This window comes from Abramis brama, assembly GCF_963993115.1.
Source record: "Abramis brama genome assembly, chromosome: 6".
Lineage (NCBI taxonomy): Eukaryota > Metazoa > Chordata > Actinopteri > Cypriniformes > Leuciscidae > Abramis > Abramis brama.
In genome coordinates, this window is record NC_139968.1 from 44376242 (window position 1) to 44388544 (window position 12303).

Sequence of the window (12303 nt, forward strand, 5' to 3'; positions counted from 1 at the left end):
AAACAGGTGTGTTGGAGCTGGTTGGAGCTAAACTCTGCAGGACAGCGGCCCTCCAGGACCGAGATTGGTGAACCCTGTATTAGATAGTGATTTGATAGACCAGAAGTAATGAGTGACATAACATTGAATCTTCCTGGCAGAACTTTACGCTAAATCTTTTTTACAAAGCTGTTTTAGAAAGTATTGTTAGGTATGGTATTACAGTATGGTTTGGGAACATAACTGTACAGTAAATTGGTGCACCTGGTGGTGACAGCATTGAAAATTGTTGAGCAAGTAGAACATCTTAACCTTCAAGAGTCCCAATGTGCAAATTAAACCAATACAATAATTCCTTTGTACCTGTATCTGTGCGAATGCTGAGTAAGTGTTTACTCTTTTTATACTTTTTTTAAGTTATCATTATTGTTATTAGTATTTGTCTATTTGTTTATCGGACTATTATAAGTCTATGCAACAACATGTAGTCCACAACAAATTTCCTTTCGAGAACAATAAAGTATACAACTACATATGTAAACTTTTGAACTGGATCTTTTGTGTAAATTCAGTTATTATTATGTCTTGTGGTCTATGTGACTTGAACTGTACATATATTTAAAGTTCCTCTCAAATTGTACTTTACTTTTGGTGCAATGAACAATCCTAAGTAGTTTATTTTTCTTGCAAGACAATGAACAAAAACAAAACAAAATGCAGTTTAATTATTATTTAATTACTACACATTATTTAATACAACACATTATTTACTAATTTACAACACATTATTTACTACTTTACAACACATTACAACACTTTATTTATTACAATTTCATTAGAAATCAAAGTGAATCATTATGAATTTTTCATTATGAAAACCTATGAATCAAGTTTGAGTGTGATAAACCAACACCACAAAATAAAGCTGATTAATAAAAGATTGAAATAGTTATGAGGTTAACGTGCTTGATTTCGTTCAGCTCTTCTGGATCTGATCTCACAAACCAGAGCAATGACAGTAGCCACGCCCACCAGAGCAGAGAGGACCAATCGGATTACAGCTTCACAGAGTCTGAGGAATAAAAACATCAAACAGAAGAGCTCAATAAATAAACGTACTGTCTTCATTAACTGATAGATAGAGAGTTAAAAATAAATCTGGCTTTACCAGTAATAATTTTAAGGATAAAACGACATCTAAATAAGATACTTCTTTAGATCTACTTTAAAGCTGCAATAAATAAAATAGGTGAAACTGATATTTAACTCACCGTAGACAGTAAGATTGAAACTCCTGAACCCATGACTGGTCTGTAGTAAGTAATTTCCAGCATGTTCAGTTGTGGTGTTTGTGATGGTCAGAGATCCAGTTTTTTCGTCCACCTTTGCTCTGTCTCTAAATCTTCCACCAGCAGCTCTTTTATATATAATGGTGGAATGAGCCACTCCTACCATTCTATCTTCAAAATAAAAACTCCACAGAATCAATTCATCACTCTCCAATTCAGTATAACCAGAGTTTAGAGTGGCTGAATCTCCCTCCTTCACTGATATGTCATCTGTATCACCAAACACACAGAACAAACAGAAACGTTTAAAACAGAAAACGATAGTTTGAGCGTTCATAATTTGAATTTGAATTAATATATGAGAATGGACACACACAAAAAAGCAAAATCGTGTTTGGATTAATAATTGTATCTCTGTGCTGAAATAAATATCAAATATAAAACAGGTGAAACTGACATTTAACTCACCATGGACAATGAGAATGAATCTCTTGCTCACACTTTTGGTCTGTAGTTTATAATATCCAGTGTGTTCATTTCTGACGTTTGTGATGGTCAGAGATCCAGTTTGATTGTCCACATTCAGTCTGCCTCTGAATCTCTCATCAGGACCATCATATACAGTGATGCTGCCAGCCAAATTATTGATTTTAGCTATTGAATATATTTCTTCAGAATAAAACTTCCACTCAAGGACATCATCTTTTGTCATTTCAGTAAGACCAGAGTTTAGAGTGATGGAATCTCCCTCCTTCACAGTTACTTGCTCGTCTTTTTCATCTTCTTCCTTCACACCTGAAGAACACAGAGTTTGTCAAAGATTAATGCCTGCTACAGACTGCGATTTCGGCAATACTATAAGATCATTACAAATCACGCTGTACGACATAAATCTACTAAACTTGGGTACGACATGAATGTAGACTGTATGATGATGACCACCTATTGATTTGTAGGCTACGATGCAAGTTAATATAGAATAATAAAACATCATCAACATGCGCTAATGGTAAAACAATCGAGCAAGATGAATCACACTTTGGCAATTGTGGTTTTTATGTGAAGCGAAAGAGGAGAATATGGACACGGTCATGGCAAGAGAGAAGAGACCAACTTGGCATGCCAATCTTGGAAATGGAGCTTGAGGAAAGTAGTTATAAGTTTTAGCGCCATGTTGCATTGATAAATACTAGGGCTGGGCAAAATAAATATTTTTCGATTAATCGTTTTTTAAAATGTGGTCAATTCAGTATCGATTCTCAAAATCCACGAAACAATCTTTTTTCCGTATTTATTTTCGCAAACACTGAACATTATCTGATTGAAGTTAATCTTTTCCACTAGATGTCATTATTATTTATCTCTTATTTGCCTTGCGCAACAGCAGGGACCCTGTCTGTCATTCATTCAGTACTTGTTTAACATGGCAGATGCAGGAAAAGCCACTAGAAGGCAAGCATGAAATCTTTAGCCAAAATGCGTAACGGCTAATGCTAACGCTGCGACTGTGGAAAGGAGAGCAGAGGCCGTTTTTTTATGAATGGATGTCTGTCTGTGTGTCTGTCTGTCTGTCTGTGTGTGTGTGTGTGTGTGTGTATGTCTGTTAACCGCATATCTCTCAAACCGTTAGTCCGATGGATTTCAAACTCGACAGGTGTCTTGCTACGGGCATGAGTAAGTGCAGTGCCAAGTTTGACGTTGTTTGGATGAGAAATGCTAAAGATATCGTTAAATATATCATTTTAGAAGGTTGTGGTTTAAAAATAAACATTCTGACATTAGAGGGTTGTATCGGTCAAAGAAGCCCCAAGAAGGACTGAACTTAAGAACTCTCTCGACAAGCTGTCAGAACGGAAATAGCCAACAATGCGACGCTAATGTGGACTGACATTGAACAAATGAAGGCTACCGTTAAAGATATGGAAGGCAGTATGGCAACGTGGACGGATGAAGTGAACGAACTACAAGCCGTGGTGAGTACTTTAAAGACCGAACTGAAAGACCTACGAGACAAATCCGAGGACATGGAGGGGGGAGGATGCGGAGGTGCCATATCCGAATCATGGATGTCGCGGAGGGACAGGGATCAGCTTCCACTGAGTCAGTCTCTAAATTACTATCCGAGGTGCTGAAACTGGATAAAGAAGTTCTGGTAGACCGTTCGCATCGCAGTCTAAGACCACTGACCCCAGGAGGAAAGCCATGGGTGATTGTAGAAAAGCTACACTACTATCAGGATTGTGTCAACATCCTGCGTCAAGCACGCAGTCATGCAGTTTAATGGCGGTTCCATCGCAATATTCCCGGATTATACTGCCAGTGTTGCTAAAGCACAGGCCGCATTCACGGACATCAGGAAACTTTTACGAGAGCAAAGAGGTGTTAGATATGGCTTACTGTTTCCGATTACGGATCACTCACTATGGCGCGGAAAGAGAATTCCTGGACCCGGATAAAGCCATGGCGCACATTAAGAAGTAAATCGTCGTTGGGGACGAAACCGGAATGTAACCGAAGATGCAGACATTTTTCAATATAAATCCATTTGGAAGTTTATCAACTTTTAAAAGAACTTTTAAGACAAGCTCTTTTGATTTTGAAAGATGGGACTCCTTGTATCTTTCCCTAGGTGGAAGGATTAACATCATGAAGATGACTGTTTTACCCAAGTTTTTAAATATTTTCCAATGTTTGCCCATTTTCTCACAAAATCTTTTTTTTTTTTTTTGTAATTTCAAATACTCAAATTCTAAGTTTCATTTGGAATAAAAAAACGTCCTAGGGTTATGGATAAAATATAACAAAGGCCCTGCTATCAGGGCAATTCTATACTTGTTGGGGGAAGATGAGAAAGCCAACTGGACAGAGATAGAGATCTATTCAATATAACCCTCTGTCTGTATTATGTTCTAAGCTTTATCTAACTTTGCACTCTCCCCAGTTGTGCTACATTCTATCAAAATTTGGTACCAGTTCAGACGTAATTTTGCACTTAACAATCTTCCGCTTGCCTCACCTGTAGTACAGAACCACATATTTACTCTATGACAGATGCAGCATTTGATATATGGCATTAGGTCATTGCATGATCTGGATTTGGATGACACATTTGCCACCTCTGAACAGTTAGTCCAGAAATTTGCTATTCATAACACACACTTTTATAGGTATCTACAGCTTAGAGGCTTTGTGTCATCGAATTCAAACCGTTTCCTGTTGTCCCCCTCGATCTCTCATTGATTCTATTCTTGAGCACAGGTGTGGAGTAATAAGCAAAGCAGACCAAAAGCAAAGTCTATGGACGACTCAAGCTACACAATCTGACTGCCTTCGAATCTTTAAAATGAAAATGGGAAAAAGAAATGGGGGATCAAATTTCAGATGATGTATGGCAGGAAGCAACCCGGAGAATACATTCGTCTTCTATTAGTCTCAGACACACGATTGTTCAGTATAAAATTGTACATCATCTTCATTGGTCTAAAGACAGATTAAGAGTAAGATTAAAAGTGATGCAGACCCTGCATGTGACCGATGTAAACAAGCCCTGCCACTTTAAATCATATGTTTTGGTCATGTCTGAAATTGCTAGAATTCTGGGGTTAAATTTTTTGACCTTTTCTAAAATGTTTGGTAAATTCATTGCTCTAGCCAAGTTTACAGCAATATTTGGAGCAGTTAGTCAAGATTATAATCTAAGCAGATCCCAGTCTGATGTTATTGCTTTCTGTTCACTTCTTGCCAGGAGGCTAATTTTGTACAAATGGAAAGACTCTTCATCTCCAACATATGGACACTGGATTAAAGATGTAATGTATAACATACAATTGGAAAAGCGCAGATGCTCAAATACGAGATTCAATACCACTTGGCAACCTTTTCTAAACTTTGTGGAGAACACTACTGCTTAAGAATTGTTCTGAATGTACACGCAAATATAATATTACTAATGTTTTTTTTTGGTTAATGGTCTGTTACATGGGGTTGGGGTTGTTTTTTTCATATATTATGGGTTTTTTTCTTATTCTGTTAATAAAAATAAATAAAAACTTGAGGAAAAAGAAAAAAAGAATATTTGAAGAACAGGACAAATGATCTCTACTCACCATAGACATCAACTCTAATTAATTTGGATGATAACATAGATTTCTGTAGTTTATAACGTCCAGCATGTTGCATTGTGATGTTTGTGATGGTCAGAGATCGTAAAATAGAAATGAATAATATAAAACAACAGAGCAGACACAAAAGGAGCAAAATGGTGTGTGGGTAAATAAATATTGTATCTGGTGATTAAAAAATAAAATGGGTAAAACAAATATTTAACTCACGTAAGACAGAGAGACAGAAACATCTCGGGTTGCGACTGTAACCCTTGTTCCCTGAGGAGGGAACGAGACACTGCGTCGTTGAAAACGACACTTTGGGGACGCTCCCTTAGCGTGCGCTTCTGAAGTATGAATGAAACTAATCCAATCCTGATTGGTGTTGCGTCATGACATAACATGTGACGGCATAACCGGATGCATAAAAGTGACGCTGGCACACACACACATTAGCCTCGCGATGAAGCAAGCCGCTCCTAGGCATCGAGGGGCGTGGCAAGACGACGCAGTGTCTCGTTCCCTCCTCAGGGAACAAGGGTTACAGTCGTAACCCGAGACGTTCCCTTTCGTTAGGGAACTCGCACTGCGTCGTTGAAAACGACACTTTGGGGAACGAATGCCCACTAGGCCACACACCGAAAAAGGCCTGCCCTAGAGTGAAACTGATCTCAGACACTCAGCTAGGACTAGAGCATACGTGCACCAGGCGTACTAGGGAGGTGCAGACTATAAAACCTGATAAAATGTGCGGGGTAGCCCAACCGGCTGCCTCACAGATCTCCTGGAGGGGCACTCCCGAGAGGAGGGCTCTAGAGGACACCATGCCTCTAGTAGAATGAGCCCTTACGGCCAAAGGTGAAGGCAAATTGCGCACCTTGTAGGCCTACTTATGGTTTGTTTAGCCGGGAGCCCCTATTAGGTGATCCAAAACACACTGCAGTAAGTCCGACCTCCTCCAAGAAGAGGACCTCTCAAGGTAATACTTGGAACTCTGACTGGCAGAGCAAGGAACCTCTTCTCTTCTGCCGACACATGTGGTGGAGGATGAAATGCTTGCAGGACCATGGACCTAGCCATGTTAGATTGCACTTAAGGCACATAGCTGGGTCTCGGATGCAAGATGGCCTTAACTCCGCCGGGGGCAAACCCCAAGCAAGCTGGTACTAATGCCAGGGCTTGGAGATCTCCCAGTCTCCTTATAAGAAGTAGCTAAGAGAAAGGCTATCTTGAACGTGAGGTCCTAGGCAAAGCCGACTGAAGGGATTCGAAGGGAGCCAGGGATAGGCCTTCGAGAACCACCGCCAGATACCAGGAAGGAACCCTGGACCTGACTGTCAGTCTCATCTTCTATGTACCAAGGAGAAATAGTATGACCAGTTGGTGCCTCCCCAAAAGGCCCAATATTCAGTGGTGCATGGAACGCCGCAATGGCATCCATGTGCACCATACATGTGGACGGGGAGAGATTCGCAGAGAACGATCTTGAAGAAACTCCAGAACTGAAGCCACTGGGCAGTTAACTGGGCCTAACTCATGTTCTCTATACCAAGTGGAAAAACATTCCACTTAAGGCCATATAATCTCCTAGTAGACGGAACCCTAGAGATAAGTATGGTTCCGTGCACCCCAAATGATAGAACAGCATCTAGGTACTGAGCCCCCTCAGAGGCCAGACCCATAATTTCCACAGCTCTGGGCGAGGATGGAATATACTGCCCTCCGCCTGAGACAACAGATCCCTCCTCAGAGGAATCTGCCATGGCGGAGCTATCAGGAGTGAAATTAAGTCCGAAAACCATACTCGGGCCGGCCAAAACGGGGCTACCAGAAGAAGACTGATGCCCTCCTGACGGACCCTCTCCAGGACTCCCGGGAGCAGAGCGATCGGGGGAAAGCGTACAGGCGAAGCCTCGGCCAGGCCTGTACCATGGCATCCAACCCCTGTGGGGCTGGATGAGTGAGGGAGAACCAAAGTGGACAGTGGGACGTCCCTCGAGACGCAAACAGCTCCACTTCCAATGGTCCAAACCTCTGCCATATCAGCTTCACCACCTCTGGATGGAGTCTCCATTCCCCGGGCCTCAGCCCCTGCCTCGACAGGATGTCTGCTCCCTGATTCTGAACCCCCGGGACATGTATTGCTCTTATAGATAATATTTTCCCTTGGGACCATAAAATAATTTGATGCGCCAATCTGGATAGAGGGCGCGATCTGAGTCCCCCTTGTCAGTTCAGATACGCTACCACTGATGTATTGTCCGAACGTATCAAGACGTGGTAACCTTTGATGTCTGGGAGGAAGCTCCTCAGAGCCCTGAACACAGCCAACATTTCTAGGCAATTTATATGCCAAGAATGATGATGGTCCTGCCACAGACCCCTGGCAAAGCGGGCGATAACCGCGCCCCAGCCAGTGATGGAAGCGTCTGTCGAAACGGTTTTCCGGCGACATGACGCCCCTAATACTGGCCCTTGGGACAAGAACCAAGGATTCTTCCATATTAATAGGGAACGAAGGCATCTGCGCGTAACCTTTATTATACGGAATGGATTCCCCTTGGGGGAAAAACCCCTTGGCTTTGAGCCACCACTGAAGGGGCTTCATGTGAAGAAGGCCCAAAGGAATTATGTTGGATGCCACTGCCATGAGGCCCAGCAGTCTTTGAAATTGCTTTACAGTGATGGCCTGGCCTAGCTTTATCCCTGACACCATGGTCAGGATGGATTCGATACGTGCGGGAGACATACGTGCCTGCATCGTAACCGAATTCCATACCACGTCCAGAAAAGTAGTTTTCTGAGCTGGTTCTAACACACTTTTCTTAGTGTTGAGTCTCAGACGACATCTCGATGCCGAACTGCCATTTCTCGAGACTGGGCCAATATGAGCCAGTCATCGATATAATTCAGAATACGGATGCCCTGAAGCCTCAGTGGAGCCAGAGTTGCATCCATACACTTAGTGAACGTGCGGGGAGAGAATGCTAGGCCGAACGGAAGAACCCGATATTGGTACGCTTCACCCCCGAAAGCGAACCTCAGGAACCTCCTGTGACATGGAAGGATGGAGACATGAAAATAGGCGTCTTTTAGATCTATCGTGACAAACCAATCCTCAGATCTGATTTGATTCACGATGATGGGAATAGTGAGCATCTTGAACCTGAATCTCCTCAGAGAACGATTCAACTGCCTCAAATCTAAAATCGGCCTCAGCTCGCCATCCTTCTTTGGAACTATAAAGTACCGGCTGTAAAAACCCGGACTCCCTGTCTGGTAGGGGAACAATTTCTATGGCCCCTTTGACCAGTAGGGTTTGTACCTCTTGTTCCATATAACCCGAGCCTGTTCTGGAACCACTGCAGTCTGTAACCATATTTTATAATATTCAGGACCCATATAGATATATTCGGAAGGCGTTGCCATTCTTCTACAAAATCTACTAAGGGAACCAGCCCCTCGAGACTGACCTCGGGTGATTTTCAAGCACTATTCTCGACCTCCTGAAGCGGAAGACCGACAGGAAAAAGTTGAGAAAGATTTGTGACCATAGTCGGTGCCCTGTTGCAAGCTTTTGGGGCGAACGCCACGGTGTGTGTTCGCTGGAAAGCGATGTGGCCTGAAGCGCACTTTACGGCAGGATACAGACATCGATTTCCTGCTCTTTCGGTTTCGTTCTCGACACCCTGAAGCAGAGGACCGGCAGGGAATAATCGAAAACAGTTTCCGATATGCGGACAGGAACACTGCCTGGCCGCAAGCCTTTTTGGGCGGGCACTACAGCGTGCATTCGCTGAAAACCGATGCGTCCCGAAGCGCAGTTGACGCTGGATACAAACATCGATTTCTTGAGGGCTCCACAGAGGAGCGATTCTCGCTCGTCCCTCCTAGGGGGGGACAGCCATCTTCGTCTCGTTTTCGATACCCTGATGCGGAGGACCGGCAGGGAAAAAATCTAAAATGATTTTCGACGTTCGCTGCTCATCATTTTAATTCCTCAGAATTAAATGCAGCCAAAAACACTGGATAAGTGAAACACGGTCTAGATGGTAGGCTGAATTAAAATATCTAACTTCTTAAAGTCAGATAATATATTCCATCATTTCAATTCCATCATTTTAATTCATAGAATTAAATGCAGCCATAATCACCAGACAATACTGTTTTAATATTTATTTATACGGTCTCGTAATCTACACGCTGCCTCGGCAAACGCGAGATTCGAGCCGTTATAATATTTGGCTTTCATCCCTCGGGAAGAAAGTCATCAGGTGCGAGGTTGAAACATCCAACAGCGCACGGAATTTAGCACGCGCACCCGAGATATTTCTCAATGAACACTGCCAGCACCCTCAGGAGCTGATTGTGAATGCCTCGCACCCAAACAGTATTATTTCACAGATCGCGTGTGTCCCTTTTATTGCAGACTCGCAATCTACGAACTGCCTCGGCAAACGCGAGATTCGAGTCGTTCACAATATATTTGGCTTTCATCTCTCGAGAAGAAAGTCAACGGGCGCGAGGCTGAAACACCCGAAACGCACGGCTGTGTGCGTCAAGATATTTCTCAATGAACACGCAGCCAGCACCCTGCCTCGCACCCACACAAAATCTTATTGTTATTATCTACTATAGATTCTGTATTGCAATGCAGTGGGACAATTCTTATTTTTGGGTTACAAACAACACAGGCGAGTGTGACTCATGTTCCTCGATCCCGATGCTGAGCACATCCACTTCCTCAGAAGCAGATAGCTCGAGCATCGGGCACTCGTCACGGGCAGAAGAAACCACATCGCGGGCTTCTGCGTCGTGAGTGAGCGTTATAGAATCTGCGGATGATGAACGAGAAAGTGCCTCGGCAGTCTCGTTCTCATCCGCGAGATCCTTCTGCGATCCCCACGATCTAAGCCGCCGCGCCGCCTCAACGGACGCGGGACCCGAACCGCGGGGATCGCGAGCCTGGCCTTTATCAGAAAAAATAGCCAAACGCTCCTAAACAGTGTACACACAACTGATGCGTGTCCCCACCCGTGAGAAATATAGGGCAGGGGTGCACACACTTAGTGTATCTTCCACTCGCATAATATAGTGGATTTCAACAGACAAACAACACCAAATAAGACAGACAGTTTCACAGAGAACGCTTGCTGAAGAGCAAAAGCTAATGTGTGTGTGTGCCAGCGTCACTTTTATGCATCCGGTTATGCCGTCACATGTTACGTCATGACGCAACACCAATCAGGATTGGATTCGTTTCATTCATACTTCAGAGGCGCACGCTAAGGGAGCGTCCCCAAAGTGTCGTTTTCAACGACGCAGTGCGAGTTCCCTAGTTTTACTGTGTCCGTTGATCTTTACTTCGTAAAATCCATCATCTTCAGGTCTGATGTTTGTGATGGTCAGAGATCCAGTTTGAATGTCCAGCTTCAGTCTGTCTCTGAATCTCCCATCAAGAGCATCATCATATACAGTGATTCTGTCGAACAATTTATTGATTTCAGCTATTACAGTGGATCCAAACATCCACTGAATCAGATCATCATCCTTCATTTCAGTAAGATCAGAGTTTAGTGTGACTGAGTTTCCTTCTTTCCCTTTCTTCACTTCAAGACCAAACACTCTTGAAGAATAGAGTTTTTCACAGATTAAAGCTTTTAAAATCACTTGATGTTTGTTTGATGAAGCTTCACTAAAACACTTTCAATTATTTAAATGTGAAGTGAATAATATTCTGCAGCACTACAAACACAGTTTTATATGGACCAATACCTAAATAAAAAAAGGAAAGAAGAAATGAGAGACTTTTACTCACATAGGAGTTTAGACAGGTGTTGTGCCGAATTCTGTGACCCACCGAATTACGTGACTATACACATAATGTATTGAGGGTAGGGTTAGGATTAGCTAGATACAGCATCTTCTATGGTCACATAATTCGTTGCGTCACAGAATTCAGCACAACACCTGAATTTAAACTTGATCTCACAGTAAAATCACAGTTCAATTATTCCTATATGAGAATAACAGTGAATGGTAATCCTCTCTGACTAATGTAACCAGAACAGAAACAACTGAAGCTATAAAAGCACATTTAAAACTCACCATCCAGATGCCAAAAACAGAAACAGAGCAAAACTAATCTGAGAAACATTTTCTTCATTAGTTCACTGAAAAGCCCACGATAGATTTGATAGATGCACACTCAGATTGATCTGAAAGATGACTGAACTGTGATATTTATCTGGTTGTGTGTGAATCCTCCCCCTGACCTCTATCACAGTTTAAACTCCTCTTTTACATCATGAAAATCAACAAGCTTTTGCTGTTCTTATGTTTTCAAACTCAAAACCAGGAACAGGCAAAGTTCAGGCGATCAGCAAACAGGTTGTAAGAGGCAAAAATAAAAGTAACTTAATGGAAAGCAAATATATTTTCATTACCTCTGATAATTAATCACTCAAACCCCTTTATCTGAACCTCTCTACATAACCGCCGGACTCCTCCATGTCTGTAGTTTTTCAACACTTTTTACTTGTGTTTGTAGTTCTAATCGAATCCTTGTTCAACGCGCAATGGGTTGTAAACAATATTATCCATTAGAGTGTTCACGGATCTGCACCTCAGATTCTAACCGGAAAAAGTAGACCATCCGGGTAGCTTCGGAATACTCATTTCAACATACTACGATTTGGGACGTACTAGTTCTATTTTCGAATACTATTTAGGACGGATAGTATGCAAATTGGGACGCACTGTGAGTTTCCTCTGAGTCTGGATGAGCTGCTGGAGCGACTCTGAGAGGGTTTTCTTCGGGGAAGTTTAACATGCAAGCTGGACGATGGAAAACTCAGCACAAATCAAAGCAAAAGCAAAAGTCACTGCAAAAGCAAGGCAAAAAGCAAAGCAAAACTGCTTGTCATTGGGTT

The 12303-nt window shown here is 42.5% G+C and overlaps 1 protein-coding gene across 3 annotated transcripts; it reads right to left on the reverse strand.

The window, feature by feature from the left end:
* Positions 1–694: 694 nt before the first annotated feature.
* Positions 695–11631, reverse strand: LOC311084630 (uncharacterized protein). Of its 3 annotated transcripts, XM_084116810.1 has the most exons (4): positions 11480–11631; positions 1737–2063; positions 1251–1538; positions 695–1051 (listed from the first exon to the last, which is right to left on the reverse strand). In XM_084116810.1, the coding sequence occupies exons 1-4, from the start codon at positions 11535–11537 to the stop codon at positions 1035–1037; spliced, it is 690 nt and encodes a 229-aa protein (XP_083972936.1). In that variant the 5' UTR covers positions 11538–11631; the 3' UTR covers positions 695–1034. The 3 variants fall into 3 exon arrangements, with proteins under 3 accessions (XP_083972936.1, XP_083972934.1, XP_083972935.1); XM_084116808.1 differs by lacking the exons at positions 695–1051; positions 1251–1538; positions 1737–2063 and adding an exon at positions 5784–10853 and having other exon boundaries at positions 11480–11619; XM_084116809.1 differs by lacking the exons at positions 695–1051; positions 1251–1538; positions 1737–2063 and adding an exon at positions 5784–11146 and having other exon boundaries at positions 11480–11619.
* Positions 11632–12303: the final 672 nt, after the last annotated feature.

Excerpts from the sequence above, each read along its gene's own strand:
- LOC311084630 (XM_084116808.1), bottom strand. The coding sequence starts at position 8,132 with ATGCAGGCACGTATGTCTCCCGCACGTATCGAATCCATCCTGACCATG.